Source organism: Macaca fascicularis, chromosome 1 (genome assembly GCF_037993035.2).
Source record: "Macaca fascicularis isolate 582-1 chromosome 1, T2T-MFA8v1.1".
Classification (NCBI taxonomy): Eukaryota; Metazoa; Chordata; class Mammalia; order Primates; family Cercopithecidae; genus Macaca; species Macaca fascicularis.
Window position 1 is genome coordinate 197,056,840 of NC_088375.1, and position 19,081 is coordinate 197,075,920.

Here is a 19,081-nt window from a genome sequence, read left to right on the forward strand (position 1 = left end):
CCCAGACAGGCTCCTTTTCCCAGCCTTCTCTCAAGGGGGCTCCGTTCGCACTCCTCGTTGGCTACCTTCAAACCTCCTGGTCTTGTTTGTTCCGGACAGTTGGTCTCCGCGTTGCCGCCGAGGGTGCCCGGGCAGCCCACTGGGGTCCTCGGTGCTCTCTTCTCTCTTCTCAGATGCAGCGAAATGTACATCTGTGGGGTTGCGTAAGCCAGAACTAGGGGTCGGGCCGGTACCTCCCGGATCCGATTCTTTGGCCTGTTTCTGGTAACTGTCTAGCCACCCCACTAAGTAAAGGCTCACTTTCTAACCCAGAGCAGAAGAGAAAGATAAAATGCAAAGCCAGACTGAAAACTAAAAGGGATGTGCTGATTATTTTAAAATTTTCTGTTCTGCCTGCCAGACCCACATTTGTAGAGCCTGTGTTTGCAGATGAAGGAAGAATCACTATTCCAGAACATGAAAGCTTCAAATGTGGTATTTTTCTCAAGAGAATGTATCTTCCCAAGATAGTATATCTTCACGAGAGAGTATGTCGCCATGTCTTTCATTCATTTAGCTGACATTTGTGTCAGTGTACTATGCTAGTGGCTGTAGAAACAAAAATAATAAGACTCAATTCATTCAGGGACGAGAGCCCACTATACAACCATAACTTCTTGTTAACACCATATTGGACATAAATAGATACAGTGATCTTCATTGTTTGTGCCTGACTGGGGATTAGCCCTTCAACCCAGAAGGTTGAAACATCTGTTCTAGGTAGGAGGGAAGAAATTCACACTTGTTCCTCTACTATTTACCAAACATTGTGCTTTACATATGTTGCCTCTTTTATTCCTTATAAAAACTTTGAGAGAACAGGAATTACTAGTCCCACCTTGCACATAAGAAAAATGAGGCACAGAAAAGTTACCCATGTAGTAAAAGGCAAAGCCAGGATTTGTAGGTAGATGACTCTGCCTCCAAAGCCTTGCTCCTTCTACCATAAACTACATGAAACCATTTACTGCTTCGTGGTCTGATTTGGAGGGCATTTGAGTGGAGTTTCTCTTAAGATTTGTAGCAACTCAGCCTTTAAGCAGCTACTGTTCTGTTTGCTCTTTTGTCCCCTTTAAATATTTTGACCAAGTTTCAAATTGTTTGACAGGCGTATTCAGAGGGTCTTATGAACTTATTACTTCAATTTTTGAAAAGCTCTTTTCTTTTCTTTTCCTTTCTTGTAGAGATGGAGGTCTCACTATGTTGACCAGGCTGATCTCAAACTCCTGGCCTCAAGCGATCCTCCCATCTCAGCCTCCCAAAGTGCTGGGATTACAGGCGTGAGCCACCACGCCCGGCCAGCATTGCTTTTCTTTAAAAATGACTTGATGGGCCGGGCGCGGTGGCTCACGCCTGTAATTCCAGCTCTTTGGGAGGCCGAGGTGGGCGGATCACGAGGTCAGGAGATCAAGACCACGGTGAAACCCAGTCTCTACTAAAAATACAAAAAATTAGCGAGGCGTAATGGCGGGCACCTGTAGTCCCAGCTACTTGGGAGGCTGAGGCAGGAGAATGGCGTGAACCCGGGAGGCAGAGCTTGCAGTGAGCCGAGATCGCGCCACTGCACTCCAGCCTGGGCAACAGAACGAGAGTCTGTCTCAAAAAAAAAAAAAAAAAATGACTTGATGGTTTTAAAGTTAAAATAAAAAAAAAATTATTTCCAAGGATGGTTTTTCATTTGCTTTAGCTTGCTCTTTAAATGAGAGGGAAAATGAACCTTGTGGTTGCTGAGGAGCTGCGTGGGTCTTGTGGTATGACTCTTAACTCTGGCTTTGTTCTGTTGCAGACAAGTCATTACGTTTTCATTTCTCACAATTGGGCTGAGCACAACTGAACCATGGGGGAACACAGTCCAGACGACAACATCATCTACTTTGAGGCAGAGGAAGATGAGCTGACCCCTGATGATAAAATGCTCAGGTTTGTGGATAAAAACGGACTGGTGCCTTCCTCATCTGGAACTGTTTATGATAGGACCACTGTTCTTATTGAGCAGGACCCTGGCACTTTGGAGGATGAAGATGATGACGGACAGTGTGGAGAACACTTGCCTTTTCTAGTAGGGGGTGAAGAGGGCTTTCACCTGATAGATCATGAAGCAATGTCCCAGGGTTATGTACAGCACATTATCTCACCAGATCAGATTCATTTGACAATAAACCCTGGTTCCACACCCATGCCAAGAAATATCGAAGGTGCAACCCTCACTCTGCAGTCGGAATGTCCGGAAACAAAACGTAAAGAAGTAAGTAAAGCAGTCAGTGAGGGCCTAGTTTGGTTTTGGGGCAAGTCCTTACAAAATTCTTGGTGCAAATTTTAGCTGGGGAGTGAAGGAGTCCATGGGGTTAGGACTTACAGTAGTTTTGCTTATCAGCAACACATATGCTTCAGGTTTTGTTGTGATTGCTTCTGGAACTTTTGGGTTGTATAGCCATGTTGAAATTTGGGAATATGAAATTGTAATTTCTTGAATTTCCTTCCCCAAATCATAAATAAAACAGAAATTTTACTTAAGTAGGCCCACGTTTCTGGTGCTAAAATGACTATTTAGCTTATCTAACAGGGAAATAACTAGAGTTGGCTTATTTGATAAAGAAATAACTATATTTGGCTTATCTCCGGGTTGTGTTTAAATGATTTGTTTTGGAGATGAGTATCTGCTGGAATATGTTTTATTATCTTAGTGAATGTTTAATGAACTTTTATTTCACGTGGCACATGCCTGTAATCCCAGCACTTTGGGAGGCTGAGGCAGGTGGATCACTTGAGGTCAGGAGTTCAAGAGCAGCCTGGCCAACATGGTGAAACCCCGTCTCTGCTAAAATATAAAAATTAGCCAGGCGTGGTGGTGCATGGCTGTAATTGCAGCTACTCAGGAGGCTGAGGTAGGAGAATCACTTGGACCCGGGAGGCAGAGGTTGCAGTGAGCCGAGATCATGCCACTGTACTCCAGCCTGGGCGATAGAGTGAGACTCCATCTCAAAAAAAAAAAAAAAAAAAAAAAAGAAAGAAAGAAATTCGGGCTGGGCACAGTGGCTCATGCCTGTAATCCCAACACTTTCTGTAATCCCAGCACTGGGAGGCTGAGGCAGGTGGATCACCTGAGGTCAAGACCACCCTGGCCAACATGGTAAAACCCCGTCTATTCTAAAAATAGAAAAATTAGCCAGACATGGTGGTGGGTGCCTGTAATCCCAGCTATTTGGGAAGCTGAGGCAGGGGAATTACTTGAATCCGGGAGGTGGAGGTTGCAGTGAGCCAGGATCGCGCCACTGTACTCCAGCCTGGATGACAGAGAGAGACTCAGTCTCGGAAAAAAAAAAAAAAAAAAAAAAAGGGAAATTCAGGCAAGAGGCAGTAAATGAGAGCAGGTTATCTAAAATAAGTTTTCATTTTCATGTTTAGCTAATGTGAGTAAGGTGATGCATGCCAGGATGCTTTGAAAACTGCAAAGCATTTTACAAATTATATTGGTGGTTATTATTAGCAGAATAAAAGTTCTGGTTTAAAGGTAGTGAAATACATTATCCAGGAACTTTTTTTTTGAGACGGAGTTTTACTCTTGTTGCCTAAGCTGGAGTGCAACGGCGCGATCTTGGCTCACTGCAACCTCTGCCTCCTGGGTTCAAGCAGTCCTCCTGCCTCAGCCTCCTGAGTAGCTGGGATTATAGGCAGGTGCCACGATGCCCAGCTAATTTTTTGTATTTTTAGTAGAAATGGGGTTTCACCATGTTAACCAGGCTGGTCTCGAATTCTTGACTTCAGGTGATCCACCCGCCTCAGCCTTCCAAAGTGCTGGGATTACAGGCATCAGCCACCACGCCTGGCCTATCCAGGAACTATTACAGGTCAGTTAGAAAAAAATAGGTCACTGGTAGTTACAGTACCAAGGACTAAATGTAAGATGTTACTAAACAGAAATAGGGTGAATGATTTAGCAATATCTTTTTCGCTGTGGTTGAGGTCTTGAAATTGCATATGGCTTATTGATGGCATATTACTTTACTTTTGCTAACCTTAGAGAGACCATCTTGTCCCACCGCCTACCCTATGCAGAAATTTCCCTATGGCATCTCTGACATCAGTTAATCTTGTTTCTGCTTGAAGACATCCAGAATTACAAGAGTACAGTGTTTCATACCTCAGCCCAATACATTTGTTAGCCAGCTCTGATTGTTAGAAAGCTTTTACTTGTATAGAACCAAAACCTTCCTTTCTGCAGGTGCCTCCCACTGGTTCTAGATCTGCCTTCCTGAGTAAACTTCCTCCCACAGGACAGTCCATCAGCTATTTGAAGATCATGGTTTTTTCTTCCTCTTGTATAGGCTGACCACCTCCATTTACTTAAATGTCCCTCTGTGACATTTTCCCCAGTCTCTCATCAGCCTTGTCACCTTTGATTATATGAATTCCAGTTTTCCAAAGTGCTTTTTTTTTTCTTTTCTTTTTTTGAGACGGAGTTTCGCTCTTGTTACCCGGGCTGGAGTGCAATGGTACTATCTTGGCTCACTGCAACCTCTGCCTCCCAGGTTCAAGCGATTCTTCTGCCTCAGCCTCCTGAGTAGCTGGGATTAGAGGCATGTGCTACCACGCCCAACTAATTTTGTATTTTTAGTAGAGACAGCGTTTCTCCATGTTGATCAGGCTGATCTCGAACTCCTGACCTCAGGAGACCCACCTGCCTTGGCCGCCCAAAATGCTGGGATTACAGGCATGAGCCACCATGCCTGGCCCCAAAGTCCTTTTAAAATCTGCAGTTGAGCACTGTCTCATAAGTGTGAGTCAATTAGCATTGAAAACAGTATGGCTCTTATCTCAATATGGACACTGTACTATGATTACTATATAGTCTATATTTTATCAGCAACATCTTACTGTTAGCTTATAGTTGGAAATTTCTAGAGTAGTGCTTCTTAACTGTGGGCAGTTTTGCCCTCAGGAGATGTTTGGCAATGTCTAGAAACATTTTGTGTTGTCACACTGTGGAGGTGATACTGGAATCTAGTGGGTAGAGGTTAAAGACATTGTTAAATGTTTTACAGTGCACAGGACAGCCCCCTACAACAAAGAACTGGCCCAAAATAGCAATAGTACTGGGATTGAGAAACCCTGCTCTAGATTATTCTCATGTATGCACCTGTCAGATCTTACAAAAATGAAAATGGGGACCTGCCTATAGGCCTTATTAAAAATATCTCCCGGCCGGACATGGTGGCTCACGCCTGTAATCCCAACACTTTGGGAGGCCAAGGCGGGTGGATCACCTGAGGTCAGGAGTTCGAGACTAGCGTGGCCAACACAATGAAACCCTGTCTCTATTAAAAATACAAAAAATTAGCCGGGCGTGGTGGCAGATGGCTGTAATCCCAGCTACTCCGGAGACTGAGGCAGGGTAATTGCTTGAACCCAGGAGGTGGAGGTTGCAATAAGCCAAGATGTGCCACTGCACTCCAGCCTGGGCACCAAGAACACAACTCTGTCTCAAAAAATAAAAAATAAAAATATCTCCCTATGAAATTTTATCTTGTTGATTTCAGTCCAATATTTGAGCTTGTGGGGGGGTTCATTTCAACTCCACAAACATTTAGAGAGCAAAATGCTGTTATGCTCTGTGGACGCTGCAGATGGTTGTGGTAGTAGATTTATAGCATAGAAGCAGAAATTGTTTACACCAGTAATCATAGCAACAAACACAATGTGGTAAATGTGAAGGAGAGGTACAAATATTGCACTGTGAGCACAGGGAAGCTCACCCTTAATCCTGGGATCAGGGAAGTCTTGTGAAAAAAGTGGCATTTGAGCTGGTCTTAAAGAATACATACAATTTAGGAAAAAAGCAGGAGGTTTTTCCAAGAGAGAGGAACAGCATGAAACAAGGAATGCAGGTGGGAAACAGGCCATTTTCAGGGAATAGCCAGTTGTCCTGTTACAACAGAGTCAGCACACTTTTTTCTGCATAGGGCTAAATAGTAAATATTCTGGGCTTTGCAGGCTAAAAGGTCTCTGTTGGAACTACTCCATTCTTCCATTGTAGCACAAAAGCAGCCATAGACAATACATAAATGAATGAACATGACCAAGTTCTGATAAGACTACAAAAACAGGCAGTGGGGTGGATTTGGTTCACTAGCTGTAGTGTGTCGACCCTTAGACTAGAACATAGGAGTAGAAAGAGATAAGGATGGAGAGATAACAAAGATCCAAACATGGAAGGCAGTGATAACCTTCTATGGGTTTTGAACTGTAACTTTTCTAGAAATGGTGGGAAACCATTGGAGGTGTCTAAGCCAAGGCTAGAGTGGTTAGAAAGAGAATGTGGTTAGAGTAGCATTTTAGAAAGACTGGTCTGGCAGCAGAGGTAGCTTGGAGGCAGAGGAAAACTGGAGACTTTTTGCCCAGTTAGGAGACAGTTGTAGTTTATGTTTGGGGTTTCATTTAAATCTGAAGAAAGGATAGTGGCCTTGTTCATGAGAAGAATCAAGAGCTTTTGTAGAGGTATGAGAGAACTTCGTACATGTTATTGGAGTTTGATGAATGAGCCATGAGTTGGGCATGATTCAAAGGTTTTGAATAGGCCGGGCGCAGTGACTTGTGCCTGTAATCCCAGCACTTTCAGAGGCTGAGGTGAGTGGATCACTTGAGGTCTAGAGCTCTAGACCAGCCTGGCCAACATGGTGAAACCCTGTCTCTACTAAAAAGACAAAAACTATCTGGTCGTGGTGGTGCATGCCTGTAGTCCCAGCTACTTGGGAGGCTGAGGCAGGAGAATCACTTGAACCCAGAGGGCAGAGGGTGCAGTGAGCCAAGATTCTGCCACTGCTCTCCAGCCTGGGCAACAAGGTGAGAATCTTTGTCTCAAAAAAAAAAAAAGATTTTGAATCATGTTGATTGAAAGGATTCATCCATTTTCCCAAATTTGTTGAGTTTCTGCTGTGTCTTAGCACAGCTTTTTGATGGAACTTCAAATCTAAGTGAAGAGTTAAGCAGTTAAGAATCTGTTGTGATAGATATTTTAACAGAGGTTTGTTCGAAGTGCTGTGTGCATGCTGAGGAGAAAGTGGCTAACTCTGCTCCCTGCACCCTCCAAATGGTGATCCCATTCATAGGAATCAAGAAAGATGGGAAAAGGAAAAAGTTTTGGTGGGGTAATTAATGAGTTTGGTAGGAGTGTATTGAACATATAGTCCTTGGAGAAAAGTAAGATGAACAAATGGAAAGCTCATTGGAAACATGTATCCGAGGTCAAAGAAATGGTTTGGAGTTAGAATGGTAGTAGAAAGGGGCCTTCAAACTGTGGGTAGTTTACTTAAGGGAGAAGTAAGAGTTGGCCAGAGCACTAACTTCAGGGTTGGAAAGAGAAAGAGGAACCCAAGAAGATCACAGTAGTCAATGGGATGGGTCGACTGCAGTGTTGTGAAAGCTGAAGGAAGAGAGTGTCAACAAATGAGGATATTCCTCTGTGACCCTGCAGAGGGACTGAGGAGCCCCAAAGAAGCCATTAGTTCTGCTGGTTGTGCAGTTGTTCACATATCATGAGAAGACTTGCCGCAGAGCATGAGTGATGAAGAAGTGAGTGAGTGATGAGGAAACAGGAGGCAGGAAATGTCAAGTTGGCCTTTTTTTTTTTTTTTTTTTTTTTTTTAATGTTTGGTAGTTAGAGGAAGAAGAGTGATGAGGCAGTAGTAGCTAGCTCACGGGGATTGTATCATTTTTATTTAGCATAGGTAATTTGGACATGGTTTAGGACCTAAACTTTAGGCCATCCTCCGTTAATGATTACTGTGTGAAAGTGTTTCATGAGCGAATGGTCAGGAAACATTAAGTTAAACCAAGACAGAAATTTGTTGATTAGGACTTCTCAGAGCCTTTGATGTGCCACTAACTAAGAAGGAAGAAAACAGAATTTTTCAAATGCTTTAAACTTGAGAAACCATTTTTTCGGATCCAATTTCCAGGGATCAGTGTTTTGTGGAACACATTTTGGGAAATGCTGATCTAGGCAGAAAAGGAGGAGATGGTACAGAAGGAATGATTATGCAATCAGTGAAAAGCTGTCACTTTTCCACTTTGTACTGTTCAAATTGGTTTATTCTATTTGCAAGTCTGGTTTGCTATTCATGTCTTTAGGTCATTGATAATCATATTGAATAGCACAGGGTGAAGGATAATATGAGCACTTTGTTCAGTTTGCTGGGGATTTAGCTCACTCCACTTTCCTCCCACCCACATTTTTCCATGCTATCCATGAGACCTTTGTGGAAGATGCTGTATTCTTGAAATCAGTAGGTTTGGGGTTGGGTGGAGTTTGAAGGAGAAGTAGCAGTAGCTTTAGTCTTTGAAAGTCTTGCTTAATGACCAGACATTCAGGAGGCTTGCCTTCCTGAAGCACTGTTTTAGCTTAGCTTTTGTTTTGGCAGTGATTTTATTTGGGCATTAAAATCCACTTAATTGGCCTGAAGAGGCTGATGTTTATCACTACTCGATAACAGACTTCATGATCCTTTAGCCCTTCCTTAATCCTTTTCCTTTCGGGTTTTTTTTTTCAGCTTGGTTTTTGTTTTTTTCTTTTCCCTCCATGCGCAGGTGTTACTCTTGAGAAATCAAATCATTTGATAACTAGTTGGTCTTCTTGGCTTCCCAAGCAGCTTATTTTCTGAGTCACATTTTAGCTTGAATTTCCTGTTTACTCTTGTTTTTTTCATTGTTTCATATAGTGTGGAGTTGGCTTACCTATTACTTCATTTTCTTTTCTTCATGCTTCTCTTATGCAAAAAATAAACCAACCAGAACCTTGCCACAGATAGTCTTTTCCTACCACAAAGCCACTGGTCATTCTGACTCAAATTTCACGTATCTTATTCTCATGCTTTTTATTTCATTACTGTCTCCCTACTGATTTGGTAGCTTTGAGATCTATCTTTCTCTCTCTTTCTTTCTTCTTTCTTTCTCTCTCTCTCTTTTCTGTCTTTCTCTCATTCCTTTCCTCTCTCCCTTCCTTCCTTCCTTTCTCTTTCTGTCTTCTTTCCTTTCCTTCTTGAGACAGGGTCTCACACCGTCACACAGGTTGGAGTGATTACAGTGGTGGGATTATAGCTCACTATAACTTCAAACTCCTGGGCTCAAGCAGTCCTCCTGCCTCAACCTCCCAAAGTGCTGGGATTATAGGCATGAGCCATGGCACTTGGCCAGCTTGTGAGATTTCTAATCAAAATATTTTCATTCTGCCCAAAAACAAGTTTTTTTTTTTTTTTTGGTTGAGACAGGGTTCCATTCTGTAGCCAGGCTGGAGTACAGTGGCATGGTCATGGCTTACTGCAGCCTTCACCTCCCAGGCTCAAGCCATCCTGCCACCTCAGCCTCCACAGTAGCTGGGACCACAGACATGTGCTACTGTGCCGGCTACTTTTTGGTTGTTTTGGTAGAGAGGGGTCTTCCTATGTTGCCCAGGCTGGTCTCGAACTCCTGGGCTCATGCAGTCCTTCCAGCTTGGCCTCCCAAAGTATTGTCATTACTGGTATGAGCTACCATGTCTGACCCTTTAAGGACTTTCTACTTTAAGTCTCTAAGCAGCTGTGTCTTACTGTTGTTTGTTTGTGTACTTTTTTTTTTTTTTTAAGACACTGGGTCTTGCTATGTTTGCCTAGGCCATGATCATAGCTCACTGTAACCTGGAACTTCTGGCCTCAACCAATTCTCACTCCTTAGCCTCCTGAGTTGCTGGGATTAAAGGCATGAGCTACCACACCCGGCAACTGTGTTTTCTTTAGTTGGTTTGTGCGGTCCATTCTTGAATCCGTGCCCTTCCAGAGAACCTGCCAGGACTGTCTGGTTACCTGTTCATCTACCTCTGTCTGAACTACATTAATGACATGATATATCCTCCATAGCTAACTGACCTTGCCAGTTTTCTATAGAGTAGTTGGCCAAGGAGCATGAAAAAACCCTAGGAATCATATGCCAAATTTATTCTACATGATGCACCAAAGTATTCCAGTGCATTGATTAGGAAAGGTGTCGTTTTCTTTCAAGAAGCACAGTTACAGCGATTTTTTTTTTTTTGTAAATGAAGTCTTGCTCTGTTGCCCAGGCTGGCATAATCTTGGCTCACTGCAACCTCTGCCTCTGGGGTTCAAGAGATTCTCCTGTCTCAGCCTCCCGAGTGGCCAGGATTACAGGCATGCACCACTAGGCCTGGCTAAATTTTGTATTTTTAGTAGAGACAGGGTTTCACCATATTGATCAGGCTGGTCTCGAACTCCTGACCTCAGGTGATCCACCTGCCTTGGCCTCCCAAAGTGCTGGGATTACAGGTGTGAGCCACCACGCCTGGCCTACAGTGATGCTTTTAGGCTGCTTGGTGTATTGCTCCTCAACACACTATGAACTAATTGTATGGCCAGTGGCATTCCAAGAGGAGAGTTATTTTTTTTTAGTGTGACAGATTTTAAGTATAAGAATAACAGGAAAAATCTGACTCCAGTGTTTTGGAACCTTTTTGCAGTGTATGTCCTTTACTTTGGGAGACCTAGTTCCAATCTCATGCCTTATTATAAATTCCTTAGGCAATAGAATGATCCACTCAGACAGACCAAGATGTTGTTGACTCTCCTAGAGGAGAACTACCCACTTTTTAGTCTTTGCATACTGTGATTACATTTCTTTGCAGATTCCCTTCTGAACTCCGATGAACTTGTAAGTGTGAGGTTCTGTAGGAATCCAGAGCAAGAAACATTTTCCATTTACCCCCATATGAAGCCATTTTATCAGTGTGTCTGCATGTGTGTTATGTACCTCTCCTTAGTAATCAGCATTTCCATCACTCAGGTCCACTGGCCTGGAAAAGGGACTAGAGTGGTTTTGTGTACAATTGGGTTTCAAACTTGGTGCTATAGGAATTATAGGTCTCGATGTACGTTTTACATAGGTTGTACATTTTAAGTACTACTAACATTTTACTATTATATGACATTGGCAAAAGAACTTGAATTTTATTTTTTTCCCCTCTTACTTAAATCAGGCTTATTCATTTCTTCTGTGATGTGCAAAGGGATAGTTTCAACCTAGGTTCCAGCTTTGTTCTGTTATGTACTAGCTATGTGGCCTTGGGCAAGCTGCTCTGTTTCCTTTTTTATAAAATTGAAATAAAAATATCCCATTGCATTTTGTGAAGATTAAATGAGATTTATTCATATGTAATATGTGTAAAACATTTAGCGTAGTGTCTGGTGCATCATGGTTGTTCAGTGGATGTTCATTTGCTTTCTTTTCTTCATAGGCCTCCATGGTTCTTGAAGGAGGTAAAGAGGTAATGTCCAGTTTCACAAGAGGTTAAAATGTTCTTTGTTAGGTACTCTTTGGGAGGTGTTTTCTCCTTGAGACGAGTTTACATATAAACTGTGATTAGGTTGCAGGATAGCCCATAGAAATCTTGGTAAACCCTAATTAGCTGAACTGTTGTATTAATGCCACTGTGGAACATAAACCACCATTTATAACTGTGTTTTATTCATTTAATTTTTTTTGAGACAGGGTCTCACTCTGTCACCCAGGCTGAGTGCAGTGGAGTGATTACAGCTCACTGCAGCCTTGATCTCACCAGCTCAAGCGATCCTCCCACCTCAGCCACCACACCTGTCTAATTTCTTATTTTTTTGGAGAGTCGAGGTCTTGGTATGTTGCCCATGCTGGTCTCCAACTTCTGGGCTCAAGCAATCCTCCCACCTCAGCCTCCCAAAGTGCTAGGTGAGCACTTACAGGCACGAGCCACCTCACTGGCCCATACAACAGTGTTTTAAAATGAGAACCTGTTTGTAGTCGCCTGCAGGCATTCTGTGGATACCAGCTCTTGCCACTCCTCTCTCTTATACTTGGCTTCCTTTGACTTAGTATCAGGCCACTGAAATTATTTCCATGATGGGCATTTGGGGCACCAGGCAGAGCAAATGGCTGTCAAAGAATGAGGACTCCTATTTTGCTCGCAACGGTGATAGAGAGAGGGAGATGGCTGGCTGCTGAGTAACTGCTATGTACCAATCACTATGTTATGGGCTTTAATATAGTTTTGTATTTAATTTTCATAACAATCCTATAACATAGATGCTATTAGCCCCCATTTTACAGATGACAAACTGAGGCTTAGAAACACACAACTAGCAAATGGTAGAACAGATTTGAACTGAGGACTTTCTGATGCCAAAGCCTATGCTTTCTACCATCACACACCACTTTTGCAAAGATATAAGAATCAGGTATTGAGACCTGTTGGCTGTGAAAAGGGCTAAGAAATGAAGGGACAGCAGCATTTGTTCTGTAAGGGTAAAGGTTTGAAGTGTGGGGAACAGCTGGATGAAGTCAGCTCTCATAGTGGGGGATGGGAGGCCTGTCGAAATGAGGTCTTCAGGGTTCTTATATTTCTGAGCTTTTTGCTTGTCCGTTATGGAGAAGAAATTATATCAGTGCCATTGTGGGGAATGGAGTCGGACACAGGGAGAGGGAAGGGAAGTCCCTAGTGATAGGGAGGAAAAGGCAGTTTCTACAGCCATAACAGCCAGGCCAGTCATTTATTTTTTAATTTTTTTTATTTTTTTGAGATGGAGTCTCGCTCTGTTGCCCAGGCTGGAGTGCAGTGGCGCGATCTCGGCTTGCTACAAGCTCCGCCTCCCGGGTTCAGGCCATTCTCCTGCCTCAGCCTCCCAAGTACCTGGGACTACAGGCACCTGGAACAATTTTTTGTATTTTTAGTAGAGACCAGGTTTCACCATGTTAGCCAGGACGGTCTCAATCTCCTGACCTCGTGATCCGCCCGCCTCGGCCTCCCAGAGTGCTGGGATTACAGGCGTGAGCCACCGCGCCCGGCAGGCCAGTCATTTATTTATGAGAATGTTCACATGCTAGGTGCCCAGAAACAGGAACTCTCTTGTGGAATAGGGGGCTGTAAATGTGTGTAAAATCTACTTCTCACTTTCACTTTCTTTTCCTCTAGGACAAACCCAGCCTTTTTTTCTTTTTTCTTTCTTTTTTTTTCTTTCTTTCCACAGGTGTTGACTTTTTTCTTTTTCTAATTTTTTAAAGCTTTTGCCTTCTGGGGTCGCAGTGTTTAATTTTCTCACTTTTGCTCATCCCATTCACCTTTCTTCTCTGATTCTGTTACCTTAACAAGGCAGTCATCTTTGTTAAATATTTCTGTATTCTAGAACTGCTCAGAACACTTTGTAAATCAGCATCAGTTCTCTGAAAGCTCCTACTTTGTGCCCATTACTAGCATGAGACGCTGTCCTCAGTGAACCTAACCTGTGCTCCTTCCATGTTCCCTAACAGGGTAATCGACAGCTGTTTGAGGCCACTCGGGAAGATTAAAGTTATGCTTAGAGCCTGAAACTCTTTTGGAGGAACACTTTTTTTCTTTTTTTTAATGGAATCTTTGGTAACATTATGTTCATATTATAGATACTCTCATTCCTTTTTTTTTTTTTTTTTAAATGGGGACTCACTCTGTCATCCAGCTGCTCATGTCTTTAAATTCAGGTTGGGGATCACCACTTTCAAGAAGCCTTTCTAAGGTCATTGAAGTCTAAGTTAGACGTTTCTTTGATATATTCCCATAGTATGCTGAATATCTGTTAGTACAACTTCTCAAACCATATTGTTCTTGTTCGATTCATTTGACTTTGAGCTCTTTGAGAGCAGGGACAATTTTTTTTTTTTTTTTTTTTTTTTTTTTTTTTTGGTATTCCTAGCACCCAGGACAGTATAATTTCTGGAACATAATTTTTAGGATGTATGAATGATAAACCTTAGTTGTACTGAAATGTTCCAAATGTTGCAATACCTCCTGTATGTAACCATGAAAACCTACACGTTTTTTGCAACTTCCTGCTCTGATCCAGTTTGAGGAGGTTTAGTTTTCCCTTTTTGTGAAATTTTGTGCTATTTTAAAATGATTCTGAAAGACAGAATAGTGACTTCTTCTTCCTCCAAATGAGGCGAGCGATTACTCGTTTATTCAGCATTTTATGGGGGGAGCAGGCATTTGCTTTGACAGTGAACTGTCTCCCCCACTTTTAAATACAAATATTTTCAGGTCGGGTGTGGTGGCTCATGCCTGTAATTCCAACACTTTGGGAGGCTGAGATGAGAAATTTATTTGAGGCCAGGAGTTCCAGACCAGCCTGGCTTAACACAGTGAGACCCCGTACTCTACAAAAAATACAAAAATTAGCCAGGCATGTTGGTACATACCTGTAGTCCTAGCTACTCAAGAGGCTGAAGTAGGAAGACTGCTTGAGCCCAGGAGGTTGAGGCTGTAGTGAGCTGAGATCATGCCACTGTATTCAGCCTAGGTGACAGGGAGAAACTCCGTCTGTTCCGTCGATCAATCCATCAACCAATAAATAAAGATCAAACAAATACTTTTCCCAGTCTGTGTCCTTTTCTAACTTGCTATCCCCTCCCCCTCTCTTTCTCTCTCTCCTCAGCCAAGTTTCTGGAAAGTGTAGTTGATATTCATTGTCTTACATTCTCACTTCTGTTCCTACCACTCCAGTGAAGCTAGTTGTGCTGAAGCAATTATGACTTTGTGAGTCAGCTAAATCCAAGAGGTATTTTATCAATCATCTCTGCTACATTTGACCTACTTGACCATTCTCCTTGAAACTGTTCCTTTGTCACATGTCACTTGTTGTCCTTGTCACTACCTTTTCAGTCCCACTGGTTTTGTTCATTTGTTCATTCATTCAAAAAATGTAAATCAAGCACCACTTCTCCACAAGGCTGGTCCTGGAAGTTGTGTCAGTGAACAGGATAAACATGGTCCCTGCTCTCATGGAGCTTACAGTCCAGCCGGGAAGTAGCTATTCATTCATTTAATTGGACAAATATTTATTTAGTGCCTGTTGTTTTTCAGATACTGTTGTGCCTACCATGAAACATAATGATGTAAATGGTTTAATCGTGTAATTATGGCATCTTAATTGTGTCATGTGCTTTACAGAAAGCCCTGAAAACCTATAATTAGGATACCTATTCTAGTTTGGGATAGAAGTAAGGGTCAATCAGGAAGAGTTTCTAGAGGAAGGGTCATTTAGTGGAAGCCTGAATTGTGCAAGTGAAAAAACCTGGATGGGAGCAGAGTTTGGCGGGGCAGAGAGACAGGAGGGGGTAGTTAATTATTTGTTGCAGTTACGTAAAAAGGTATCAATAGCTGTAGCATCTTAAGAGTGAAATTCTGCTCTTATCATTCAGCATTGTTGTAAGCTTTATGGTTGAGACATGCAGACTCCTTTATCCCAGCATCCACAGTCCCAGTTCTCCTTAGTGGTGAGTGATCGTTTTCAATTCTCTATCTGGCAGCACTAAAGAGGTTTTTAGTCTTGATGGGAAGTCAGAATATATGCATGAGACGATAATGAACAGTATAAACTAAGTGTCAGATGAGTGGTATAGTAAATATTACTGGCATTCAGAGAAGGGTACTGTCATGTAGACGTGGAGTGATTGTGAAGGAGCTTGGAGTTCCTGAGGCTTGCGTTAAAGGAAGAGAAGGACTCAGAAAAGCAGAGAAGAAAGGATCTAGGCATTTCCAGCAGAGAAGGAGAGAACAAAGTCAGGGAAGTAGGAATCAGTCTTGCAAATGGGTAAAAGTGTACTGTTGCTTGTAGGCCTAGACAGAGTCTTCTGTTTGGCTGCTTACCAAGTAATGTGATAGAAGACAGAAGAAGCCCTGGAAAGATCTTTGAATGTTAGGCAAAGGAATTGGGACTTTTATCATTTGAGCAGAGATGAAATATGTGGAAAACTGTTTTAGACTTAATCTGGCAACAAATGACTGCAAAGCTAGGTCCTGAGACATGAGAAGAATACCTGGATTAGTGGTTCAATAAGGAATTCAGTTTAACAAATATTTATGGAGCTTCTCCTGTGTGGCAGTGGAAAGAGAACCCAATGAACAGGTGAGAGCACTTGACTAAGGAACCTAAAGACTTGTACAAGATCAGATGGGGGTTGGACAGGTGGGGGAGGGGTGGGAAGGGAGACAGGAGGAGTAGGGGCCCTCCCTACTACCCTACTCCCACAGGTTTCAGAGGTTAGCAAACTGTGGCCCACAGGCCAGATCCATCTGGTTACTTGTTTTTGCACAGCCCTTAAGCCTAAGAATGGTTTTTACATTTTTAAATGATTTTTTTTAAATCAAAAGAGTATATCATGATATATGAAATTCAAATTTTAGTGTCCATAAATAACGTTTTTGAAACAGAGCCTTGCTGTTTCATTTATGTATTGTCTGTTGCTACTTTAACATGCAGAGGTGACTAGTGACACAGACCATAAGGCCCACAAAGCCTAAACTAGTTTTTGTTTAGCCCTTTACAGAAAACTTTGTCCATCCTTGAGTCACACTCATCCTTATCTCAGATCTCTTCTCTGAAACGAAATGTCCCTCTCCTACCTGAGGCTTTCCCCTCCTCCCGAGCTTTTGAATGTTTCTCTTCTTCATTTTCCTCCTTAAATCCTCAATTTCTTCTTCCAGGACTTTTCTGCCCCCAAATATGTTCAAGAACTGACTTACTTTAAAAAAAAAAAAACCAGGCCAGGTGTGGTGGCTCAAGCCTGTAGTCCCATCGCTTTGGAATGCTGAGGCAGGAGGATTGCTTGGGGCCAGGAGTTCCAGACCAACCTGGGCAACACAGCAAAACATTTAAAACTTATCTGGGTGTGGTGGCATGTGCCTGTAGTCCCAGCTACTATGGAGGATGAGGAGGGAGGGTCACTTGAGCCCAGGAGTTTAAAGTTACGGTGAGCTATGAATACACCACTGCACTCCAGCCTGGGCAACAAAGACCCTGTGTCTTAAAAACAAAAACAAAAAACTTTATCAACTCAGGAGTTCACTTGTGCTGCTGTACTTCATCTCTAGCCTCTACCTCCACTTTACCTTTCATTCAGTCACCTGCATCTGGACCCTGATCCCAGTAGTCTGCTGAAACTAGTCTTGCTAAGTCATTAGTGAATTCCTAGCTGCTGGATCCAGTCACTTCCCCAGTCTTTACCTTCCTTATTTTCTCTGACATTTAACATGTTGATCATGTTTCCTTGAGACCCTTTTTCCTTTAGCTCCGGTAACATCATTGTTCTTCATTGCTCTGTCTCAAAAAATAAAAAATATATATACACACACACACACACACACACACACACATATACATATACATACCTATATATACACACACACACATATATATGTTGAACAAAAGTGCCAGAATTCAGTCTTCTGCTGCCAAGTCTAGTGCTTCTACTGCATCAGTATAGATATGAGGAATGTTTGGGAGATGAGAGACAAAATTTGGAATCACTACACCTACGCTTAGGGGTAAAGGGAAAGAAGTGTCTCAGAGAAGGAGTTAAAGAGTACCCCAAGGCATTACTATGTTGTGAAGGACAAGTTTTCAGACATTGAGGACATGATCAATGAGGTATGTTTGCAAATAGTCGAGGAAAATAGGGAAGGACGAAAGAATTAGACTACCGGGAAGTTAAGAGAATAATTTCATACAGTGAAGCCATCTTGCCAACTGGTTAAGAAATACGTGGGCATTAATGGAAATGGAGGCACACATGTCAACTGCCATTTTTTAATTTAAAAAAATTTTTTTCTTTTATTTCTTTTCTAAATCAGCCCAAAATGTTATTATTATTTTTTCTGTCACCTAGGCTGGAGTCCAGTGGTGTGATCACAGCTCACTGCAGCCTCAGCCTCCCAGGCTCAAGTGATCTTCCCACCTCAGCCTCCTAAGTGCTGGGACTGTAGGCATATGCCACCACGCCTGGCTAACTTTTGTGTTTTTTGTAGAGATGAGGTTTTGCCATGCTGCCCAGGCTGGGATTTTCTTTATTAATACTTTTATTTTTATTATTGTTTTTTTTTGTTTGTTTGTTTGTTTGTTTTTTTGAGACGGAGTCTCGCTCTGTCGCCCCAGCTGGAGTGCAGTGGCCGGATCTCAGCTCACTGCAAGCTCCGCCTCCCGGGTTCACGCCATTCTCCTGCCTCAGCCTCCTGAGTAGCTGGGACTACAGGCGCCCGCCACCTCACCCGGCTAGTTTTTTTTTTTGTATTTTTTAGTAGAGACGGGGTTTCACCGTGTTAGCCAGGATGGTCTCGATCTGCTGACCTCGTGATCCGCCCGTCTCGGCCTCCCAAAGTGCTGGGATTACAGGCTTGAGCCACCGCGCCCGGCCTTATTATTGTTTATCTACTTTTTCTTCCCTCTTTTTTTTTCTTTTTTGAGGTCAGGTCCAGTTCTGTTCACCAGGCTGGAGTGCAGTAGCAATCATAGCTCACTGTAACCTTGAACTCCTGGGCTCAAGCAATCTTACCTCAGCTTCCCAAATAGCTGGGACTGTAGGCGCATGTCACCATGCTCAGCTGATTTTGTGGTTTTCTTTGTTTTTAGTAGAGACAGGGTCTTGCTGTGTTGCCCAGGTTGTCTCGAAATCGTGGCCTCAAGTGATCCTCCTGCCTTGGCCTCTTAAAGTGATGGGATTACAAGCATGAGCCACCACACCCTGACTTCTTCCTCTTCCTCTTCCTCTTCCTCTTCCTCTCCCTCTTCCTCTCCTTCCCCTTCTCCTCCTTCTTCTCAATTCACTTTATTTTTCTTGTGTAAAATCCCTGTGTTATAGCCACAGTTGGAGCCTGGGTCCTGTGCACAGAGACTGTGGTGTGGGTCTTGGTGAGGTGGTCAGTGAATTTCTGATAGGGAGACTTGGTAAATACAGTCTTTTTCCAGTGATCGGGGTCAGGTAGCTATAGGTCTTAGAGGTGGCCTAAAGGGTGGCTTTGGTGAAGTTGTCCAGGGTAGCAGTGCAGCCCCTGGCGGAGGTATAGCAGTTGTCAATACCAGCCATCAGCAGCAGTTTCCTGGGCACAGGGGCCAAGATGATGCCAGTGCCTCAGGTGGGGTGGGGGAGGGATAAGGTATACCAGCACAGAGCCACAGCAGCCTGTCACCTTGCAAGGGACAGCATGGGGCTTGCTGATCTTGTTCCC

General features: G+C 43.0%; 1 protein-coding gene across 3 annotated transcripts in view; it reads left to right on the forward strand.

Annotated features, from left to right (window-relative positions):
• MTF1 (metal regulatory transcription factor 1) overlaps positions 1-19,081 on the forward strand; it is a 52,573-nt gene that overhangs the window by 329 nt on the left and 33,163 nt on the right. Inside the window, exons 1-2 of one of the 3 annotated variants that reach the window (XM_005543917.5) lie at positions 399-527; positions 1,826-2,284. In XM_005543917.5, the coding sequence (XP_005543974.3) occupies positions 1,877-2,284 (408 nt within the window). In that variant the 5' untranslated portion in view covers positions 399-527; positions 1,826-1,876. Of the gene's footprint in view, positions 1-398; positions 528-1,825; positions 2,285-19,081 lie in introns of those variants that run through there. The other 2 variants (XM_005543916.5, XM_074011706.1) reach the window with 2 other exon arrangements.